Here is a 25,129-nt window from a genome sequence, read left to right on the forward strand (position 1 = left end):
GGATAAAGGCTAAATGTCAAGGCTCGGAACTCAAAATATCAGTCATATTCCGTTGTTCTGATATGGTTTTTACTTCTACCAAGTTTTTATAACATGAAATATTTATATATATTTAAAAAGTATCTAAAACTAGTTGAATAACCTGTGTCATTCATGCTGGGCATGTGGCCCTTGGCACCAGCTCAACAACGCAGCTTCCCACTCCACCAACGCACATTTGTTGCCCCCAAATTCTGATGCTTGGAATCTGAACATTCCCGTGGGAATTAGCAACATGCCAGAGGAGGGAGTGTGTGAGGCTTGTGTGGGTGTTTGTGTGTTTTTGGGTGGGTCGGGGGAGCGGGGGGTCTCTTTCCCTGGCAACATATGAATGGGTCACTGATGAGCCAATGGAGAGGCGATGGAGAAAGTATGCTAGTGCGTCAATAGGTTGTTTGTCAGTCTGGTCCACTGTTGGTAGGTCTTATTGTCTATACATAGATCTGGAAAAGGCTCTCCAGGGTCTTCATCAACGCTCCTTAAGGTCAAATTCATTCACACCGACTTATATCACTGGCATGGACCTGACACATATGCTGAATAGTCTTCATTAGATTAAAAGAAAGTCTCACACAGCCAGATCTTTCAGCCAGTCTTCACAAAAATGAGTCCATAGCACAAGTTTATGTCAGACTGTTGTTCAATATGCTCTTCCCTTTTAGAGATATTTCATAGCCATTTTGCGCCAATTCATCACTTACATAGGCTTGCAGTGTATCTGAAAATGGACCTTAAACAATTTGTAGATCTACACTGTTGACCTTTAAATTAGCTTCATTGTTCTGTACACCATTCTCTCAAAGAGCCACTAATGAAATCCCCATTGCTATGGTTTCATAGATCGATTTCATTGAGTTGTAAAATTAACACTAGAATCCAGTGTTCTGGGATATGAGATTATGTGCATAATAAATCAGAATTGTTTGATCAAATAGGCTCTTTAATTGAATCAGCTTTGATTTTCAGTTTGTTGCCCCTTTTTACATGTTCACCTTCTGAGAACATCCGAGGTCTTAGTGGAGGTGAAAATACAAAGTAGCTGAACAGCCAATGCAACCCCCCCCCCCACCTCCAATGTACAGCCCCACCCCACCTACCTAACCTCCTCCAATGCACAGTTTCTATGTCAAATGTATATACACTCTTTTTCTGGATTTTTTTAGTATCACAAACAGTACTGTATTTGCAAATCTGGTATGTCATAAATGTATAGATGTAGCAGTACTGTCTATCTGTATGTCGTGTGTGTCATATGATGAATTGAAAATGGGGGACCCTGATGGAAACAAGACGAAAGTCTCTCAGGTCTGCATCCCCTTAACAATTGTATGTATTGAGTTGTACTGTACTGTACCCATTCTGCAATCTGTTAATAAACTTTTCAATCAATCAATCATGGCCACCAGAGGGCGTAAGGTAAGAGCTCTACAGTGGCTGTAGTGGCAGCTCTAGCAGATAGCAGCAGCTGTACAGCGAGAGGGTCATGGGGTTTCTGTTACACTTCATGCCTCTGCTTGCCTATCAACACTTATTTACTCCTGGTCGTCATAACAACTTTCAATGAAGAGGGAGGGGGGAGGGGGAGGCGGGGGTGGGGTAAAGTGATACAGGAGGAAAAAGGGCAAAGGAAGTGAGGCGTTGAATATCAAACCTATTAGATTTGAAGATGGCATCAGTGAATGAAATGACCACACATGTCAAACGACTTGTGTTTTGTACAACTTTATTTCACTCATTAGTCATCGCTCACCTCTCAGTAATGTAAAATCTTTTTAAAAGACCACTAAAATTAATGGACGAAATCTAAACACATCAATGTCCTTCATTATGACACGACAATCGTCGGAAAGTAGCAAATGACCAATCCAAACCAAACAATTGACTAAACCCATCTCGGGCTCATTCAAGTACAAATGTGAGTTTACTGTTGGAATGAATGAAAATCATCATCAAGGTGATTTGTGGATAGAAACAACGGAAGTTAAATTCTGATGACGGATTTCATTCTACAATTGGCAGTATCTACAGAACCTATAATTGCTTTAAAATCCTCCCACATCACCAGATAAAAGCAAACAAATTAAAAAGATAATACATTCCAATTACCTTAATTGGAATAAAATTCCAATTTCCCTAGAGACAGTTCATATGTGAAAATGAAAAGCTCTCCCCCGAAAGCTAGACGCCAGAGAAACAAAAGCTCTACTCTGCGAACATCAAAGACCAACACGGGAGCTGCTCCACAGAACTGGGGGATGGGGCTCGACTTTGTGGACTCATAGAATGTTTGTTTGAAAAGTTAATTAATACAATTTTGAACTTAATTTTACCATGGTCCGTTATAAGGCAGAAAATAAACTCAGATCCCCATGACATCATCATGGGATCATGGGTACAGTGATGTTCTTCAATTATGCCAACATGGTTTCCCACACGTTCAAGATTATTTGTGGTTTAGAAGGCAAGTGTGCAATGCAAGAATTGAGGATAATACTGTATGTTATATTGTATAATTGTGGGAGATTTATTTGTGGTGGGTCTGCCTGATATTGTGGTGAGACACCACAGATGGATATCTATGTAGGGAAATAGTAGGACCTATGGAGCTTCTCAGTATGTGTCTGTTGATGAGGCTCAAGGTTTCTAGCTTTGCAATGTGTTCACAAATTTGGAATGAACTCTTAAGAAATGACTGGAATAAGGGCGGCTACGTGGCGTAGTGGGCAAGGCGCTCGCCACGAAATCTGGAGACGCTGGGCTCGCCTGTTCGAGCCCAGCGCTCCACATTTGCTTTCAGTTTAGCTGGTCGTCCGTACTAATACACATTGGCCATATTAGGGGGTGGGAAACTGATGGGTGGGGATCGGGCGTTGTGGACAGCGACTCCTACAGGTCGGTTGGTGCGCCTGCGCAGTGGAATCAGGAAGTGTCGGGGGCAGCGTGAGCCTCCCACGCGTTACTCCTCACCACTGAGAGATCGAGCTGCGCAGGTGAAAAGATGCGACTGCTGTTACCTCAAGTACCGGAGGGGACTTGTGCTATGTATGACTTAGTCCACATTGCAGCCGGCTTGTGGGAGGCAAGAAACAGCGTTCGTGACAGGGGAGGGTTGAATTGGATGATACGAAATTGGGATGGGAGAAAATATAGAAAAGTGGATAAAAAGTGGATAAAAAAAAAAGAAATGACTGGAATAACATGAGTTCCATTGTTTTGGATTGGATAGGCACCAAAAACTGCACAGGGAAACGGGATGGCTGATGTCAACCAACAGACACTTCCTGTAGTAGACCGTTTCGGAGCTCACTTACTGCTCATCGTTTTTAATGCCAAGCCTGTACACACCCATGTAAATTATAGACCTATATCCCTTTCACCTTGAATCCGACAAACGACTGTGATAACAATGATAAAATAACTAATTTGGTGTAAAATAACACCAAATAAATGTACCGGTATGTGAATGACATCTTATTCATTAGGTGAAAAATAATTAATGATCGATCTTAATCCCCCCCCCCCCATGATTTCAGTGTTTCTTTTCTTATCCTTAATTCAAATTCAGCAAAGAAAAGAAAAGTCACAATTAAATAAAAAATAAAAATCAACCTTAAATCAAAAATCAGTCACACTTTCCACTGCTCCTACATCAATGATGCCTTTAACGAAAACAACTAAAACAAAAACCTACACATCACCAAAATCAGTAATGTATTCAACTTCTGTATTGGAGGAGGTAAAGTGAAGATGTAAATAAAAAAATCCATCGTTGATTCAATCCCCAAAAACACTTTTAACCAAATATAAGTGATTTAGCCTATAACAAGAGGCTCATATCACAGGAGTACATTCATTTGTCTCACTTGCATAGAGAAGCAAAACAGCACTGGGTAGCAACTAAAAATGTAATTCATAATAACTATCCCTGGTGATGGAGTGAGTTGGCTTTGAGTATCCAAATTTACCTCTCGCTCCTCAAATACATAGTAAAATATTTGTTTAGAGAAACGCAGGTGTGTAAAGATTTTCTCCACCATCATGTCGCACTGCTGCTGGGTGAACAAAACCTAGTACCTCCAAAAAGTCCTTTTTTATAGGAATTAGGAAAAACTGTGTTAACACATTCCCGGCCAACCACGTATGTATACGTGTTTGGGCGCCATGCTTAAAGGGCCAACCACATTATACAGTATATACGTGGTAAACTCGTTTTTGCTTTTATTCCATTTTAATAACCTACTCAATGTCACGGAGCAGCACTGCAGATATACCCTACTCTTGTGATTCGGAAAAGTGCATTACCGGCCAGATCCTGGTAGTGGTGCTGTCTCGAGAATGGAGTACTCCTTGTTTTCAGACCGGATGTTATTTTTTTTTCATTCAAGGCTAGTTTTTCTGTTAGCCTAAAGCTATGGCTTCATCAGATCGCATGGAATACTTTTTGCGACGCTGAATTCAGTATGCAGTAAAGGAATATAGCATCAGCCAATGGACATATCGATCTACCAGATGGCGATCAATAACTGGGAAATCCTTTTTCTTTTTCCAAAATGCTCCCATACTGTCGACTTAAGACACTTTTTTGGTGCCTATAAAGCTAGGATATCAGTTCCCTGACGTCTCCTCTCTGCTCGTTAGCAGTGGCTACTCACTCAGACTCACACACACAAAGTGACTTGCAAGATGAGTTTTCAACGAGGCAATGACTAACGCAGATATTATATCTTCTAGAATTGTTATGGTTTTTGAAACCGTGATGTTTTCTAACCGCAGTTATGGCGAAACGGGTTAATTCAGTCATCTCAAACACACTGGAAGCAGAATGGACTCTGCTGTCCACACTGGATTCGCCTGGCATCCTCTAACCCGGCGCGGAGCTCTGCTTCACCGCCATCCACAAGGGACTCATGGAGGGGTATGGATAAAATCCGCTTCAAGTCTGTTTCAGGTTTTCCTGATTTCAAAGAGAGGTGTTAAGGAGTTACTAGGCTTTAACACAACAGCAGGGTTGTTGTCATTTTATTCCATTTATCCCAAAATACCAAAAGCATTAGACCTCTGCCTTCATTGGTTTTGACCAGACTGCCTTTTACATGAGAGGAATGAGATGTTGAGGAGTGATTGATGGAGTCTGTAATGGTCGGTAAAGTAGGTAAATCCTCAGTCTCGTGCAAAACATGAAAAAAATACTCCCATTTGCATTCTTCACTTGCAGTAAATCGTTTTACTGAAGCTATGATGCTTTGGACAATAAGACTTTGTTGGGTAAATCTCAGTGACAAAAATGCTTTACGATTTATCCACCAAAGATCTTTTGACCAAAGAGTTGTAATTTCAATAATATGTTGCAATTGCAAGCAAAACGAGTGGCCTCCTTTCATGTTTTGCAACAAGCCTGAATCTTCTACACACCTGCCTAAAAAAAAAAGTAAAAAAAAAAGTAAAGAATATATACTTACGTATGCAAGAGTACACTAAAAAGAAAAACCTGAAAGACTGAACAAACCAAAAAATGAAAGGTCCTGTCCCTTGTCCATAAATGTTATGTGCTGCAGGTTGGTGTCGTAGAGTGTGGATTTTTGGAGAAGGTCATTTCGTCAGGCTTAAAGTCCGAAAGGGACAAAGTCTCTCTTTCTGTCTTTTGTGAAGAAAGTATCCCACGTTAGCGGCTGCTGGGTGCAGCCTCCAGCCGCCAGGTCACAGGAGGAGCCCGTAGCACAACAGTGCTTTGAGTCAGTGCAGCAGACAGCCTGTTGAGGAAAAGGGGTAATATTAAGCTTTAGACTCGTGTCACACAATGCCTTTTCAACTGTAACAATGGCACAGTGTGGTCTAAGAAGGGAGATCCCCACTTGAACGGCCCATCTAAGGTTTCTCCCCTCCACATTGCCTGTGGTGAGTTTTTCCTTACCTTCGCGTGGGGTATGTCTGGGAGTGTTGCATTCATTCATTTATTTATTTTAGATTTTATTTTGGATTTCATGGTGTTTTGTTTTGTTCTTGATTTATTGTGATGTTTCTTCTTGACTTGTTTAAAGAAGACGTGTCTGGCCCATGTCGGGCCTTACAAATTCATTTGATTTGATTTGATTTGGTCCCTTTGTGTTGGGGGGGCAGGCGGTGTGGGACAGTGGGGAGTGTGATGTACAGTATATGGATTTATTTATTTACCATCCCTCTTGAAACAAGCCATTCAGAATTGCAGCTTCAATCAACGTAGTTGGTAATAACTCGTGTACGTCTGTGCGTGTGAATAGATCTTGATAAAATGTTCGCTGACCTCATTATCTGCAACAGATCCACAAGAGATTCCATTTAAATTAAATCAATACAGCCACAGTATATAAATAATTATGAGGTTATGTTAACTTTGCTTAGTTCTACTTTGTGCTTCAAACCTATTCACTGTGGGCTCTTTTTACTTTTGGCTACTTGGTCTTAGAAAACTTACTGGGCACTTTTTTTGAGGTCACGATTCTATTCTTTATCCATCAAAGAGACTAATCTTTTCTGGCTATTTCACTTGATTAATGTTGGAGGAGGAGCTTTAGACTTCAAATATCAATGGCTTCATAAGAAAAGGAGATCTATACCAGAGATTATAAACATGATAATGTATTTGTATATCTTATCCCGACCCCCACCCCCCCAAAATCATCTCGCAACCCTATCGAGGGTCCTGACCCCCGAGTTGAGAACCAATGTTTTAGACGACTGGGGGCGACCAGAAGTTGAACCAAGAATCATTGCAGTTGCGGGCTTTCACCACTATCCAACTATGATTATAGTTAGAGTTATGGTTAGTTTTAACATTCACTTAAGACATAAAGTTAGGGTTAAGGTTTCGATCCCCAGTAGGGGAATTTACCTAAATTCTTTACATTTTCTATACAATACGTGAATATATTACTTATGGCTATAACATAACGTACATTATGTAAATGTTTTCCTGTGGTCGATTAGTACTTTATTTACATATTTTAAGCGAGATTGGGCTGCAGCTAAATGCTTAAAATGTAAATGTAATATACCGGTATCACTCATGTCAAGCTTCATGAGAACGGGTGAACAAGTAGTCATAATAATATGTACCTTGAGCGAGGGGCAGCAGGCCCACTCTGTGGCTGACGTCTTGCAGCATGTGTCTTGCTTGGGGCAGTGGAACTCCCCTGTGCCGTCACATGGTACATCTCCCTCTCCCTCCGTGTCCCTGTGTGTGGGCTTTACCACTCTGCTCTGGTGGAGGATGTGGACGAAGGGATCGTCCGCCTTCTTCTCGCAGGTGCCAGTCTGCATGTTGCAGCTGTAGGCCTGAGGACAGCAATGTTCATGGTCCTCACAGCAGACAGCCTGGCCAGGAAGAGAACAATGATCAGGGTCCATAATGTGCAATAAATTTCACACAAACAAGTATTTGGAACCTTCAGATGGAGAACCATACAAGTACCAAATGACGCATGTAATTGTAAAATGTTTTAAACAGTCAACACATACATTTTTTTTTTTTTTTTTATAAACTTAAATTTTTTATACACATACATTATTATAGTCAATACAATAGATACAATCTAAATTATTGGGAGTGTATGTCACTTTGAATTACATAATTTCTATTACATCATTCCATTAATCTGAAAACTCCACCTTTGTAAAGCAGGAAGCTGGAGCAGGTGCAGTAGTTTAGCACCATATATCTGGCCTTATATGTACAGAACTGGCTGTAAGCAAATTTTACTCAGGTTCCTCTAATTCTTTTTGAGGTAATTTTTTGCATCTTAGGGTTTGTTAAAATTCTCTGACCACAGTGGCAGGGACGAGCATCAAACATTACGAGCTCTACATGGGGGTGTGTTTGATCTCTTCCTGCTAGCCATCCAAACACTAAGTCACGGATGCTTTAAGACCTTGATAATGAAACACAGTGACACACCATGAACTTGCGGGAGACTACCTAATGCTTTGTTGAAGTTTTCCACTCCATCAAGACATGCCGCCACTAATATAATTAGTCTGCTTAGTAGTCGGAACAAATGACTAGCATGCAATCTCAAGGTCAATGCTGCTTCACAGTAATGAAACACGGATTAGGGATGTGCAAAACCAATTTTAAACAGCAGATACTGACTGAGGAGTATTACACATAGTTATCATTCGCGATGACGATTTCGGATTCAACCATTACTCTTGGAGAACAAAATATACATTAGGCAATTAGTTTGGGGTAACTGGACAAAAATATAGATATTTCTCTCCATTAGAAAGATCTAATATCCTTCTATGTGTGAAAATGGGGGAGAAATCACATTTCTTTGATTTCTGACATGTTAAGTGGCTAATGGCATCAGATTTAAGCACTCCCAAATCCTCCCATTTCCAAATGCCCAATTTGACCCATTATCTCGATTCAATAACAAGTGTTTGAGCATTGGTGCATCCCTGAACACAGTCTTGTGATCTCGCATCATTGTCCACTAAGCCATTAGCGTGTCTACCAGCCGGTGCGGTCGCCCCACCTTGACCAGAGGGCAGCAGCCCCACTCTTCTGTGGGCAGCTTACAGCAGGTGGTCCCCGCCGCGCAGCTGCTCTCGTCGTCGCACTTGACGTCCGCCACGCCGCCGCCGCCGGGCCGGGTGGACGAGGCGCTCTGCTTGGCGTACCAGGGGATGACGTGGTGGGGCCCCTTGGTGCAGGAGGAGCGGTGGGGGTCGCAGGTGTAGCCGCCGGGGCAGCAATGGTCTCCGTCGGTACAGCAGGTCGCCTGGTGGTGGAACAACAATAATAATTAACAACTTTATTTGTATAGCACCCTTCATAGAATAATTGCAGCCCAAAGTGTTTCACAGCAGTAAAAATAGACATACAATGAGCATAAAATAGACAGAATAAAAGCAATGCAGAGAATAAGAAAAAAGCTAAAAGCAATGCTGGTAATAATACAAATCCCAACACCTTGTGACCGATATCACTTTGTCATTTTATTTTGTTAATACATTTGTTAATGTATTGTTAATCTTGGCTTGCAGTTATCCACAATATTTTGGGCTGTGCTTGTGTCGTTATGTCTTGTGTTCAAGGTCCCAGACCTTATCTTATTACTCTTAGTGTTGTGAAGGGCCAGATTAAACCGAATATATATATTTATTTATATATATATATTTAATTGTATTTGTATATTCTCTAATATTCCCTGATATCCCTTGTATATTCCTTGTACAATATGCATTGAATATCCATTCTAGCCTACTGAACATCCCATAATAGTCTCCATTCTACTATTGGTCGAGACCTTGGTGCCAGGCTGCCATACCCCTCAGACCCAGTTCAAACGTACCGCTCGACATGTACGAACAAGTCCTAGTTCCGCGTAGTAATTTGGCTACCGCACCACTAATGGGACTATTTGTTCATAGTGCGTATATATACTGCGCTACTAAAGTAGGACTTTCTTTTCAGTCCAGTTTCTTACCCTCCAATAGAGTCACAGACGTAAAGCCTCCCCGCGACGCCACGTGTGGGAGTAAGGCCAAGTTCGCCTACCATCGGTATTGAGACATCGTGTATATTAATATTTGAATAGTCATATTTGGCACTATATCGTCGAGTTGGACGTAGTCTATTAAGCTAATAATAGTCTGTTAATATATAGTGCTTCGTGCGGTGAGAATACTACCGTAGTCAGTACCCCATCGTTTCGGGCAGAGAACTGGCTGCTTACCCAGGGTGGTTGACCCTATGTGAAGCTGCACCCGAGGAGCCCCAGAGCCGACGAGCGAGTGGACCTGTATACTGGATTATTCTACCGACGACAGCCCGCCTTCCCAGGCACGGATTATGCTTTGGATACTTTGATTATTCCATGGATAAAGACCCCCGACACTGCCGTGTGTTGGAACCCCCCCCCCTGGAGAGGACGCAAGGTGAGGAGACGCTCTGCAAGACGAGGTCTCTTCACGTCTCTCCCCCGTGGACCGGAGAGAGCCGGCCCACAAAGAGTCCACCTGCTTTCATCTGTGGTCCAAGGATCGCCGGCGCATTGAACGGCACTACAGTGGGTTCACCTGGGATACCCTTGGCCGGACGAGGCAGCTGGATTCTACCCCCCCCCCCCTCCTACTCCTGTCGGCTTACAAGCGACCGGATTAACCCCCTCTAGTGTATCCAGCCTATAATCATTAAAGTATCATTGCTGTTATTCCTTAACTATTCCAGGTCGTATATTTACCACCTGCGCCTTCAGAGATTGGACATTCTCTATTGATATACCGACGAATACTCCTTGCCATAAAAGTGCATACTATTTCAATTCATAAATGTAATTAAGTGATTAAGTGTTTATTCTACACACCATCGCTGTGTAGGAAATAAAGACCTGTTTCTAATTCGTACATTTGTGTTGGATCCGTTTCATCTACGTGAGAGTGTTCATGATAATATATTTATGCCGTGTACTGGGTGGCCGAATATTAAGTACAAAGGTAGTGGTAGTAAGTATCATATCTAGTAATACAGTCAGGGAATTGTACCCCTCAGTTACAATTGGTCCTTCGAGCCGGATGGTAATTAGTGTAATATTAATATAGTGTTATTAATATTGAAATGGCCTATGATGAACACTCCACGAAACGATCCTCCTAACCAACGCCCGCAGCGCGAACGACGGCTCCCTCAGTACTTAGAGGCTTACGCTGTCAGTCAACAACCTAGTCTTCTACTAACAGTAAACGCGGTAAAACTCCAGTAAAAGTATGTCTAACCCCAACGCCCAGACTACCCCGACCATAGAGGCCCCTACGGGCTCTAATGTAACTGACCAAGTTCACGGTGGGGACCAGTGGGAACCAGACATGACTTCACACCCCGCCAGTACTGAAGAAGTAGTCCCCGATGAGTCCCGGGAGGAATACAACGCTACCGAGAGAGAACTCGGCACGGAAGAAGACGGGGAGAGCACCGTGGAGATAGAGCTCCAAGGCTCTGCAAGGAGTACCCCGAGGGAAGGCTCCCCTATACAACCGCCTTCTCCCAGCGAGGCAGAGAGGACCCTACAGCAGGCCTTCCTCATCAGCCTGAACGCCGCTGCTGAACGCGACCGACTGCAGATCCAGCAGCGGAGCGAAGAAGAGCATATACGTCTAGAAATAAGACGCATTCAGATGGAAGAGAATGTGGCCCGAGACCGAGCAGACAGCCAGCGAGCAGCTGCTGGTGCTCTACGGGACGCAGAGCGCGACAGACAGCAAGCGCAACTAATAGAACAGCTGATCAGACGGACAACACCCTCTCCCTCCGCCAGAGGCTCCAGGAACTCGTCTAGACACACCTCCAGGGCGGCATCCCCTAGCCGAGTAAACAACCCTGAACTTGACCAACAGACGAGGTCTATACCCCCCACAGACCACCTCCCCCCACCGGTCCAAGCGAGACCTAGCAACCGGGAAGGAGCAGCATATCCTGTGGAGAGGCTAAACCAGAGACTACAAGCACTGGATGACCTAACTGAAGACGAAGAGGAAGAGGAGGAGAACCACGCCCGAAGACAGCACAGTACTCTACCGGACCAGGAGGTCCGGTACAGCCCAGGCTATACTCCCGCGGAGCTGCGCTACAGACCCCCGACTCTATACACGGGTGAGCACGACGCACGACCCGCACCGAGGAACAGCACCTGGACAAGCGGGCCATGGTACACTGCCGGTACCAGCCCATACCAAGGAGCGGGAGGAGACTCGCCTAGGAGGCCTCTCCCCCAACGCTCGCCGATGTATCCACAGTCAGCGTCATACATTGGCACGCCTATGGTACCCGACTTCACCCAAGAGAACCGGGCCCAGTATACAGAACTCTGCATGTGTCTGGAGACCATGTTGGTGGATGTATTGGATGAACGCCACAAATACGCCATCCTACTGAAGCACTTAAAGGTGCCCCGCGCACATAATATAGCGCTCGCCTACGCGACTTCCACCACCCCATACACAGCAGCGCTGGTAGCATTGGACCAGAGGTATGGGCGCATATGGGATTACGTGATCCAGGAGATCCGACACATCGACCGCTTACCCCCAGCAATAGACAATCGAGCACTGGACGACCTGTCCATCAGAGTGCAGTCCCTGGTAGGGATGTTGGGAGCGCAAAGAGAGAAGGGGAGGCATGAACTTTTTACGCCAACTCAAATGTGGAAAGGATCCTGGAGAAGCTGCCGCCCGCTCGTCAGGAGCGCTTTAGGCGGCAGAGGGACCACAGAGACCCGAATGGCCCCGAACCGAACCTCCTCGATCTAGCAGACTTCCTGGCGAGAGAAGTCAGCAGCCTACGGCTAGATACATTCGGACGGAGCACCCCTGGCTCCAGAGAAGGAACCAGACGACTAAATGATGGAAGAAGATCGGTGACTGTGATGCACCAATCGGAGTCAGTACCGAGCAGCAGGAGCCACAGTACCCCCTCCAGAACGGAGAAGTGGAAGATAGTGTGCCCCTACTGTGAGAAAGAACACTGGCTAGCGCAATGTGACTCCTTCCCCAAGCTGAACGCGGAGGAAGCAGGTCAATGGATAAAGTCCAACAAGCGCTGTTTTCGCTGTGCGCGCTCACACATGGCAGCCGAATGCCGCTTAAAGAAAAGGTGCACCAAATGCGATGGAGCCCATCTGGACATACTTCACGACAGTAACAGACGGCGCCCTTCACCTGCACCATCCAGCCGCAAAGCGAGCGTCATGTACATCGATCCCGCCAGCAGCAGTGGAGCCCGAGTACTCCTAAAAGTAGTGCGTGTGACACTAAGCTACCAGAATAAAGTCCTGGACACTTACGCCGTCCTCGATGACGGGTCAGAGAAGACCCTGCTGCTCGCCTCCGCTGCGGCCCAGCTAGGGCTGCGGGGAAGCGAAACCCAAATGACAATTCGGACAATAAGACGAGATTTGAAGACGATAAAGGGCGAGAATGTCTCATTCTCTATCGCAGCAAGCGGCCAGCCTGAGCGACGGTACCAGATTGCAGACGCTTTCACCAGCCAAGAAATAGGACTGTCGCGGTACACATACCCCGTCGCCAAGCTGATGGAGAAATATGCACATCTGCGCAAGTTACCGATCCCGCTCATAGACAATGCTATGCCGACCCTGTTGATAGGCTCCGACCATGCAGACCTCATTGTCCCGATAGACCGGGTTCATACCGGACCCCGAGGCTGTCCTGCAGCAGTCGAGACCCGTTTGGGATGGACTCTCCAAGGCCCGCTCGCCAAATCTCTCAACCGAAGTACAGCCACTAGATGTCTCCACTCCCGAGTCACAGAGGGAGAAACCGCACTCCTGCAACACGTAGAGCGGCTATGGACCCTGGAACAAATGCCCTTTAAGAACGGAAAGAAAGACATTCGCTCTAAAGATGACATTTACGCCATTCACCTCCTCGAGACAGGGACCAAGAGAGTCCCGGTCAACGGCGTGTTGAGATACGCCACGCCACTCCTGCGGCGAGAAGGAATGCCTACTTTCCACGCCAAGACAGACGCCACAGAACGGTACCTGCTGAACACGGAGCGGCGCTTAGCCAAGAACCCCGCCCAAGAGAGTGTATACCGCGCTGAGATTGAGAAGCTCATCACAGCGGGACACGTCACAAAGATGGACATTAAAGAGGCTGACCAGACCACTGAATCGTGGTACGTGCCCCACCACAAGGTCCATCACAACGGTAAAGACCGCATAGTATTTAACTGCAGCTACCAGATCGGATCCCAAAATCTGAATAAAGAGTTACTGCCCGGTCCCACACTCGGCCCCTCCCTACTCGGCGTTCTACTCCGCTTCCGCCAGGAAAAGGTGGCCATCAGCGGGGACATTAAAGGAATGTTCCTGCAGGTGAGATTAGTAGAGGCGGACAAGCCCCTGTTACGGTTCCTATGGAGAGAGAAGCCAGGAGATGAGCACCCAGCCATCTACCAATGGGAAGTCCTCCCCTTCGGAACGACGTGCAGCCCCTGCTGTGCGACATTTGCACTACAGAAACATGTAGCAGAGGACCCAGCAGCGGACGAAGAGGTCCGACACAGCGTAAAGAACAGCTTCTACGTAGACAACTGTCTACAAAGCCTTTCAACCCAGGAAGAAGCCGAGGCTCTCCTGATTAAACTCCGCGCCTCATTGATCAAAGGCGGCTTTGATCTCAGGCAGTGGGCCAGCAGCGATCCGCAAGTACTGCGCAGCCTCTCCTCCGAGGACAAGGCAGCCAGCAGCGAGACCTGGATGGCTACAATCCCGGGAGAAGCCCAGGAGATGACCCTGGGATTGGTGTGGCGATTCAAAACAGATTCGCTTCACTACAGACACAAGCCCCTGACTACGGAGCAGGGAAGGCCGGCGGCGGCGCCGACCACCAGACGGAGTGTGTACACAACACTCGCCCGACAATATGACCCGCTAGGATGTATTCTACCGTACACCACCAGGGCAAAAATGATTGTACGAGCATTGTGGGACAAGGACCAGGGCTGGGACGACCCCATTCCCGCACACCTTGAATCCACCTGGAGAGAGTGGGAGATGGAGCTCCACTCACTCCCAGGCGTTAATATGCGCCGAAGCCACTTCCCACCCACGGTGAGGCCAGAGACATGTAAAATGGACTTACACGTCTTCAGTGACGCCTCAGAGGTCGCATACGGATCAGTAGCCTACTTGCGGGCCCAAGACCAGGGGGGAGAGATCTACACAGCATTTGTCCTCGCCCGCTCGAGAATAGCCCCACGCAAGCAACAATCTATCCCACGTCTAGAGCTCTGCGCAGCCCTAGCCGGAGCGCACCTAGCCACGCTCATCCAACGTGAGCTCACCATACCGGTGTCTAGAACAATCCTGTGGTCAGATTCCACGACGGTACTCGCCTGGATCAAATCGGACTCATGCAAGTACAAAGTCTTCGTGGGAGTCAGAGTCACCGAGATTCAAGACTTAACCGAAGAGTTAACCGGAGAAACAGAGTGGCGCTACGTTGATACAAAACAGAACCCAGCTGACGTCATCACCCGGGGGATGCCCCTGGATGACCTCACCCGTCGCAATGTCTACAGTGACGGCCCCGCATTCCTAAGACTCCCGGAAGGACAGTGGCCCATGCCTATCCCGAGGGAAGCAAGTCCAGAGGAGGTGGAAATTAAGAAGTCTGTGTTCTGTGGATTGAGCACCGTAGCCTCCACCGACCCTAACATAAACGATTGCACGTCCATAGAGAGTGCACAACAAAGAACATTCCTGCGGTACCACCCGGAGTGCAAGTCCCCCGCTGATATGTCAGCAGCTAACTACGAGGAAGCAGAATTGCTTCTACTGCAGCGAGCCCAGAGAGACTCGTTCCCCGATGAATTGGCCTGTCTACAGGGAGGAAAGCCCGTCCCATCCGACAGCAGATTAATTCACCTGGCCCCCGAGAGCGACGCTCATACCCTCATCAGAGTGGGTGGTCGCCTACGCAGAGCCCCCAATCTACCGGATGACATTAAATACCCGATCGTATTGAACAGCAGACACAAGGTCACAGAGCTGATTATAAAGAAATACGATGAGGATGTACATCACGCAGGAGCAGAAAGAGTCTTCGCGGAAATCAGACGTCGTTACTGGATCCTACAAGGAAGAGAGGCGGTACGACGCTTCCAACAAACATGTCTAGACTGCCGCAAGTGGCGCGCGCAGCCCAGCATACCAAGGATGGCTGACCTTCCTCCATGTCGCCTCCGAATCGGTGACAAGCCATTCCACTCAACGGGTATGGACTGCTTTGGCCCGCTGCACATAAAGAAAGGAAGAGGAACCGAGAAGCGGTGGGGTATTGTATTCAAATGCATGACCACCAGAGCGATACACATCGAGCTTCTCCCGACCATGAGCACAGACTCATTCCTTATGGCCTTCCGTAGATTCACATCACGGAAGGGAAGACCGTCTACCCTATTGTCCGATCATGGGACAAACTTCAAAGGCGGCGAAAGAGAGCTGAGAGAGAGCTTCCAAGCTATGGGCCCAGAACTTAAGACCCACCTCGCTCCAGCACAGGTTGATTTCCAATTCAACCCCCCAAACGCACCCCACTTCGGTGGCACTTGGGAACGAGAAGTGCGCTCCATAAAGACAGCCCTGTACGCAGTACTTGGGGCCCAGACTGTGGCGGAAGAAGTCCTACTGACAGTCCTCACGGAGATTGAGGGAGTACTTAACTCGAAGCCCCTCGGATATGTCTCCAGTGATGTGGCGGATATCGACCCAGTTACCCCCAACACACTCCTGATGGGGCGGCTAGATCCTGCATTACCCCAGACAATGTACCGGCCTGAAGAAGCGAACGGCCGACGAATGTGGAGGTACAGCCAAGTATTAGCCGACAAGTTTTGGAACAGTTTCCTACTGCACTACCTACCGTCTCTACAGACCCGCCAGAAGTGGGTAAAGGAGAGAGACAATTTGACAGAAGGAACAGTCGTCATGATTATTGATCAATCACTGCCCTGCATAGCACCTGAGGAAGCGACAGCGAAACGCGTTGTGCAAACAATAAATAAGCGAGTCCTGTGGAGTGTGCGGTCCCTTCTTTCCTTTGAAGGTTTTCTCCTTTTAGTTTATATATATTTATTTATATATATATATTTAATTGTATTTGTATATTCTCTAATATTCCCTGATATCCCTTGTATATTCCTTGTACAATATGCATTGAATATCCATTCTAGCCTACTGAACATCCCATAATAGTCTCCATTCTACTATTGGTCGAGACCTTGGTGCCAGGCTGCCATACCCCTCAGACCCAGTTCAAACGTACCGCTCGACATGTACGAACAAGTCCTAGTTCCGCGTAGGAATTTGGCTACGTTCATAGTGCGTATATATACTGCGCTACTAAAGTAGGACTTTCTTTTCAGTCCAGTTTCTTACCCTCCAATAGAGTCACAGACGTAAAGCCTCCCCGCGACGCCACGTGTGGGAGTAAGGCCAAGTTCGCCTACCATCGGTATTGAGACATCGTGTATATTAATATTTGAATAGTCATATTTGGCACTATATCGTCGAGTTGGACGTAGTCTATTAAGCTAATAATAGTCTGTTAATATATAGTGCTTCGTGCGGTGAGAATACTACCGTAGTCAGTACCCCATCGTTTCGGGCAGAGAACTGGCTGCTTACCCAGGGTGGTTGACCCTATGTGAAGCTGCACCCGAGGAGCCCCAGAGCCGACGAGCGAGTGGACCTGTATACTGGATTATTCTACCGACGACAGCCCGCCTTCCCAGGCACGGATTATGCTTTGGATACTTTGATTATTCCATGGATAAAGACCCCCGACACTGCCGTGTGTTGGAACCCCCCCCCCTGGAGAGGACGCAAGGTGAGGAGACGCTCTGCAAGACAAGGTCTCTTCACGTCTCTCCCCCGTGGACCGGAGAGAGCCGGCCCACAAAGAGTCCACCTGCTTTCATCTGTGGTCCAAGGATCGCCGGCGCATTGAACGGCACTACAGTGGGTTCACCTGGGATACCCTTGGCCGGACGAGGCAGCTGGATTCTACCCCCCCCCCCCCCTCCTACTCCTGTCGGCTTACAAGCGACCGGATTAACCCCCTCTAGTGTATCCAGCCTATAATCATTAAAGTATCATTGCTGTTATTCCTTAACTATTCCAGGTCGTATATTTACCACCTGCGCCTTCAGAGATTGGACATTCTCTATTGATATACCGACGAATACTCCTTGCCATAAAAGTGCATACTATTTCAATTCATAAATGTAATTAAGTGATTAAGTGTTTATTCTACACACCATCGCTGTGTAGGAAATAAAGACCTGTTTCTAATTCGTACATTTGTGTTGGATCCGTTTCATCTACGTGAGAGTGTTCATGATAATATATTTATGCCGTGTACTGGGTGGCCGAATATTAAGTACAAAGGTAGTGGTAGTAAGTATCATATCTAGTAATACAGTCAGGGAATTGTACCCCTCAGTTACACTTAGTAATTCTATTACAACAGACTATAACTGTAATATACTCGTTAATAGGAGTCCAGGTTTCTTGACTTTCTCAAGACACCTGGGGCAGGGCTGTACGCTAAGCTTTTTCACTAGGGGCACACTTGCCCCTAAATGAGAAATTTAGGGGCAAAAAATATTTTTTAGGGGCAAATTTTTAAATAACAATTTTACCATTATTTATATCGATTGTTTTTATATAATTTTTTTTTAATAAAATATATATATTATATAATCATACTTGTAGTTGTATTATCTGCAAGACATCGCCACCACGCAACAAGTCTAAATGCTCGCTATATGCAACCAGCTCCACTGTCTGTGTGTACTGAGTAGCCTCCAGCTACGGCCAGGATTCTCCGGAGCTGCAGCTGGGCCCTATACTGTAGCCTCCAGCTACGGCCAGGATTCTCCGGCGCTGCAGCTGCTCCCTATTGACTATATTCAGCGTGCCCTCAGCTCGAATACGCATCGACTCAGTGTTATAAGACATTGATATCAGGACGGAGCTATCTGAACTATTTAGTTTAAAACCTGTTCCACCCCAGGTGAAATCTGCATAAAATGTATACCTATGGTAAATGGAATATTGCTCCACTTCTACAAGGGCTATTTGCATATTCTTGGTATCTAGGAACATCTATGGACCTCAATGAATGTATTCTCAGTGTCAGAAATATTGTGTCTATTACTAGGCTTGCTTAAATTCTGATGAAACAAAGGAAAATATGAATTATGATTTTTCTTTTCATCTTTGACAGTGAATAAAACCATGATAATAATGACCAAACTTAAAAAACTGCCACTGAGCTAATTCAGTACCCTCTTGAGATCATGTGTACAAAAGATCTAAGGAAATTAATAAAGGGAAGATGATAAAATTGAAGGTTTTGTATATACAGTACTGAATTCTCCCATCCGGACCAATGCAATTTGAAATATTATTATAGAATATAGAATATATGCTTATACATTACCTTATTATAGCCAATTCGCACATTTATATATATATACATTAGGGGTGGGACGATACATCGATCCAGATCGATACATCGATGTAATTATCAACGATCGAATCGGATCGATGCGATGTAATAAGATCGATTCATATCGATACTCTTATTTTGAAAATCCTGTGGCGAGTCTCATAACTGATTGTGTTAAATGGGCATATGATATCATCTCATATCGATCGCAGGCACCTGAATCTAATCGTATCGTATTGTATCGTGAGAGACTTTGTGATATCGGCAAATATCGTATCGTTGTCCAAAGAATCAATATCGTATCGTATCATGATGAAACTGGTGATTCCCACCCCTAATATACATATAGTATCTTTCAAATGGCCGAGTTCAATTTGGATATAGTATCACCAGGCATGTATAATAACATATACAGATATTTAATGTAATCGACTGTACTTTTTTATTTCTCCCACAGTGTAATCATTTTGTAACTAATTTCAGATCTAATTATTCCTACATGATTACAATAGTGTGGAGAAACTGACTGCGTTTCAATATTTGTCAAAAACGTTACCTTTTGTAGCTTATTATCGCGAATCATAATTATTGATATGATTCATTCAGAATGCCTAACTTTGAACGACCATAGCGGACCATGGGAAGTGTAGTTTTGAGAAATTCCGACGCTGGCAGATAGCTGGCGATGCGCTCTTCAAAATGGCCGCAAAAAAACTACAATTCCCATGGTTCAACATTTCCATTTACGCTTCAGCGTCAAAAACGCGAGTGAAAAATAAAAACTTAAAATGATATAAACTCACTTTTAACCTATTGCTAAACTATTGCCAACCTAACGTTTTACATTCTACATGTATTTGTGACATAGTAGTGATAATAATACTTGAAAACGTTTGATTTTAAAAACGTTAAATTATTGCAGCACTCATAAAAATACTAATATATGATAATAATGTCAAAAAGGGGTCGGTACCGTGGCCGTGGGGTGGAACAGGTTAATGGGACGTTTCGTTTTGAACAGTAAGCTAACGCAAGTTATACAACGGCATGCAAATTTCTCTATTCTGATTGGCTGAAACAGTCCATTTACACGTATGTATCCTTCATAATCCACGCTCCTGGTCCCAGGACCCGCCCACCACCGAATCACATCACTCCGCCGGATCACTCCGTCGGAAAAAACAAGATGGCGGACAATAATCTTTGATTGATTGATTGATTGAAAAGTTTATTAACAGATTGCAGAATGGGTACAGTACAGTACATCTCAATACATACAATTGTTAAGGGGATGCAGACCAGAGAAAGACTTTCGTCTTGTTTCCACCAGGGTCCCCCATTTTCAATTCATCATAACATATATGACATACATGACATACAGATAGACAGTACTGCTACATCTATACATTTATGACATATCAGATTTGCAAATACAGTACTGTTTGTGATACAAACGTGTCCAGAAAAGGAGTGTATATACATTTGGCGTAGAAACTGTACATTGGAGGAGGTTGGTGGGGTGGGGTTGGGTGGGTTGGGTGAGGGCTGTACATTGGAGGTGGGGGGGGGGGGGGGGGGGGGGGGGGTTGGGTAGGGTAGGGGACACACACACATTTTACACTGTACATTGGAATGTTGACAAAGCCTTACTTGGTCATTTACTGTACAACTAGGTTAGGACATTTGTAGGGGCCAGTTTCGAATTGCAGTCTCACGTAGGTGTTTTTTGAGAGTGTTTTTGAAGGTGGGTAGTGATTCACATTCCTTTACAGCTTTAGGCAGGGCGTTCCACATTGATGTGGCATAATTGCGAAACGTGTTTAGTCCCTTGTTTGAGCCGAATCTGGGTTTTACATGATTTGTGGAGCTCCCTCTGGTGTTGTGATCGTGGTATTCACTGACCTTTGGGAAGTATTTTGACATGTACATGGGTACCTTGGTCGCGTAGTGTATCTTGTAGACCAGGCCCATTGCAAGTTGCTGTACTCTGTCGTCTACTCTAAGCCATCCTAGGTTGTCAAAGTGGGCAGGGGTGAGGTGGGTTCTAGGAGTCAGGTCAAGTAGTAGTCTGACTAGCTTGTTTTGAGATGTTTGTAATTTGTTTTTTAGTGCCTTTGAGGTGCTTTGGTACCATGAGGTGCAAGCATAGTCGTAGTACCCTTGAATGAGTGCTCCTGCTAGAGTCTTCAGGGTATTCTTGTTTACCAGAGAGGAGATCCGGTACAAGAATCGCGTTCTTTGGTTGACTTTTTTTATTACATTGGATGCCATTTTGTCACAGGAAAGATTAGCCTCTAGGATGGAACCCAGGTAGGTAATTTCATCTTTCCTTGTGACAATATTGTCACCCACTGTAACCGAGAAGTCGTCAGTCTTGCTGAGTTTGTTATTTGAACCGAAGAGAATGGACTCTGTTTTGCCCATGTGTAATGATAGTTTGTTGTCGGCGAGCCATATGCAGATTTTGCCTAGTTCCGAGCTGAGGGCTTTTTCAACCTGTAACTTGTTCTTGTCAGAGACCAGCAGGGCTGAGTCGTCCGCAAACAGGAACAAGTTGCAGTCACAAGCTGACGACATGTCATTTGCATAAATTAGGAATAGTAGCGGTCCTAGTATGCTTCCTTGTGGAACACCACAGCTCACTGTGAGGGGGGGGGATAGGGTACCGTTTACTTCCACCATCTGTTCCCTCCCCTCCAGGTAGGATTGTATCCAGCTCACTGATAAACTATCAAAACCAATTGCTTTTAGCTTGTCAATCAGAATGGTGTGATTGACAGTGTCGAAGGCCTTTTGTAGGTCCAGCATGACCATGCCGCAGTATTTGCCCGCGTCCACCTCTTGTTTGATGTGGTCGTTCAAGTAGAGAAGGCATGTGTCAGTGGAGTGGGATGTTCTGAAGCCAGATTGGAATTCGTAGATTAGATTTTTTTCCGCGAGGTATTTTTCGATCTGTTCGTATACTATTTTTTCCATGACTTTCGAGATGGATGTAAGGATAGAAACAGGGCGGTAGTTACCCGGGTCTAATTTGCTGCCCTTTTTGTGCAGGGGTGTTACTCTCGCAATTTTGAAGTCCTTGGGGACGTGTCCCTGTTTTATGGAGAGGTTTATTATGTGTGTGATGACTGGGGTGATGGCTGCTGCTGAGTCTCTGAGGAATTTGGAGGGGATGTTGTCATGGCCAGTGGCCTTGTTTGGTTGGAGGGCGCTCAGTTTTTTGAGTACCTCATCTGTAGTTACTATTTCCAGTTTGAAGTCGTCTTTGTGGACGCCTAGGTTCATGTAGTATGCTACTATGTGTTCTACCCCATACTGCCCTGAGTGGGAGGGTAGTTTGTTTACCAGTGTTGTGGCTATGTTTGTGAAGAAAGTGTTTAAGTAATTGGCTACATCCAGCTTGTCTGTGATGAGCGTGTTGTCCGTCTTTATGTTTATGTTTGAGAACCTGGTTTTGAGTTTTTTACTGCAGCCTAGTTGATTGTTGAGTAATTTCCAAAGTTCACGTGGTTTATTTTTGTTTTCCTCGGTTTTGTCATTGATGAAATTTTTTTTTGCAGTTTTGATCATGGAGTTTACGTCATTTCTTAGTCTGTTTCTTTCTAGTTTGAGTTCAGTCACGTGGTCTTGGAGTTCACTGCTCGTGCTTTTGGTAAGCTTTGACTGACTTTTACGAAACTCAGAGCATTTAACAAATGGATATGTTGATAGCGTCATAACGACTAAATATAAAGCGATTCTGTCAAGGGGAACGTGTTAGTATTTTAAACAATGTTGGATGATGTAATTGATGGGTCTTGACTCAATCTAGAACAAAAGAAAAATCGCGGATTGATTGATAGATTAATTGATTGATTTAAATTTCTTCCTTCCTACTTTCCGACTGCAGCGTTCTCTCTCACACTGTCCGACGCTGGCGGATTGATTGATAGATTAATTGATTGATTTAAATTTCTTCCTTCCTACTTTCTTGCAGCGTTCTCTCTCACACTGTCCGACGCTGGCGTACCCACAAACACACACACACACATACACACACACACACACACGCACACACACACTGTGACACACTGACACACACACACACACACACGCACACACACACACACACACTCCTGTCTGCAACAGCGGGGGAGTCAGACTGAGAGAGAAGCAGCGCTGTTTTAAGTGAGCATGGTCTATTGAATTGATTGATTGATTGATTGCTAATTTTATTACTGTACCCCTGGTTTCCAACTGGTTAAGTTTAGGCTAAAAGAAATAAATAAAAAAATAGGGTGAAGAAAACGTTTTTTTCCTATAGGGCAAAGAAAACGTTTTAATAAATTTTCAATCAATCATTCCAATAATACACAGTTGGATGTGTTAGTTGGTTGGATGCACTTCAAGCTGCTTCCACATGAGGCAACTTCTCTCAATCATTCCAATAATACACAGTTGGATGTGTTAGTTTGGTTGGATGCACTTCAAGCTGCTTCCACATGGAGTTGTGGGAACTACTTTTTCTGGCGGATGGTTTTTTCAATAAATCTTCGATTAATGTGTGTTTATTGTATAGAAATAAGGTTGGATGAATCTGGCAGTTGTATAAAAGCTTTACACCACGTGCAGTCGTGATTTGTGACCAATAAACCATGCCTAGGGGGGTCTAACGACCCTCGGCTGCGCCTCGGGCCTAACAACCACCCCTAGGCATGGTTTATTGGTCACAAACCACTCCTGCGTGTGATGTAATGCTTAACTATCATGCACTACTAGACTTACTGGAGCATTTGTTGATAGCTATCAGTAGCTAGCCGGCTGGCAGGCTCACCGAGGTCCCAGTGTTTACAACAGCCACGGGTGCGAGAGGGCTGGAGGAGGAGCAGATGCCACATCTCTCTCCGTGTGTCTGAGTTCAGTTCAGTTCGGCTCACTATAGGAGGTCGAACAACGCGTCGAAAATATGAAGCAATACTAACTTTACTTTTCTTCATAGCTAAATCAGACAGTCAGCCAGTCTATCAGAGTGAGTGCTCAGTCGATTGTTCCCGCTGATCATACCTGCTGAGTGCTCACTGCTCAGCTCGCGTGAGTGACGTCATCGCGTCATCACACGCCTTGGATAATTTAGGAGTGAAATGCGAATCCAAGGCTTGAAAGCACTACTCGCAAGCCCGCCCCCAGATAATATTTACCTATCGCAACGGCCAATTAAAGGGGCAATTCGCGACGATATCATCGCAGCGTACAGCCCTGTGGGGGATGAAAAACAAGGGTAGTGCTCAACCAATCCAGTGGGTACATGTTGTCCTATCCATCCTATTAACAAATAACTGATAATGAAAGCTATTAGCAAATGTGTATATAGGACCAAGATGGCTACCAGCATGATGTTCCAACTGAGGAGACACAAGCTAGGCCGATGTGTAAATGTGCGGCATTTATATAGAGCTTTTATCCAAAGCGCTTTACAAGCTCACACATTCACACGGCGATGGCGGAGGCAACCATGCAAGCTGTCAACCTGGTCATTGGGAGCAGTTAGAGGTTAAAGTGTCTTGCTCAAGGACACTTCGACACGCTGCCAGTAGGAGCTGGAATGGAACCGGGAACCTTCTGATTTCCAGACGACCGCTCTACTGGGATGAGGGGTGTGAGTCTCCTCTGTCTACTTGATGTTCTCTAACATATTCATGACTGGAGGGTGAGTTTAGAGGTGGGTTTAGGGGTGGGTTTATGGGTGAGTTTAGGGGTGGGTTTAGGGGTGGGTGGTATGGCCTAAAATGTATATAACAGTACATTTAGAAATTTGGATAGTTCAAGTTCAAGTTTCTTTATTAGTTGTCATACAGAAGTACAGAATACTTTTATACAAAATGCTTCCTTCTGTTTCGCTCCAGAGACTGTGCTAGGCAAAGATAGATAATAAAATAAGTGTAGCAAGTATAAAATAGAAGTCAAGTACGTATACAAAATGTTCAGTATATACATATATACATGCAATGCTCTATGTAGAGTAGAAGTAACTGAGTTACCATACAATATACTATACAGAGTGCAAAGCAGAAGTGGGATGAGGTACAATTTAGGT

General features: G+C 45.1%; 1 protein-coding gene across 3 annotated transcripts in view; it reads right to left on the reverse strand.

Annotated features, from left to right (window-relative positions):
* Window positions 1-1,755: 1,755 nt before the first annotated feature.
* Window positions 1,756-25,129, reverse strand: part of grnb (granulin b) — an 83,042-nt gene continuing 59,668 nt past the window's right edge. For all 3 annotated transcript variants that reach the window (XM_084323531.1, XM_084323532.1, XM_084323530.1), the window contains 3 exons: window positions 8,553-8,798; window positions 7,132-7,389; window positions 1,756-5,789 (listed from right to left, as the gene is read on the reverse strand). In XM_084323531.1, coding sequence (XP_084179657.1) covers window positions 5,643-5,789; window positions 7,132-7,389; window positions 8,553-8,798 — 651 coding nt within the window. In that variant the 3' untranslated portion in view covers window positions 1,756-5,642. The remainder of the gene's footprint in view (window positions 5,790-7,131; window positions 7,390-8,552; window positions 8,799-25,129) is intronic.

The sequence above is a fragment of the Notolepis coatsorum genome, assembly GCF_963971535.1.
Source record: "Notolepis coatsorum genome assembly, chromosome: 10".
Taxonomy (NCBI): Eukaryota; Metazoa; Chordata; class Actinopteri; order Aulopiformes; family Paralepididae; genus Notolepis; species Notolepis coatsorum.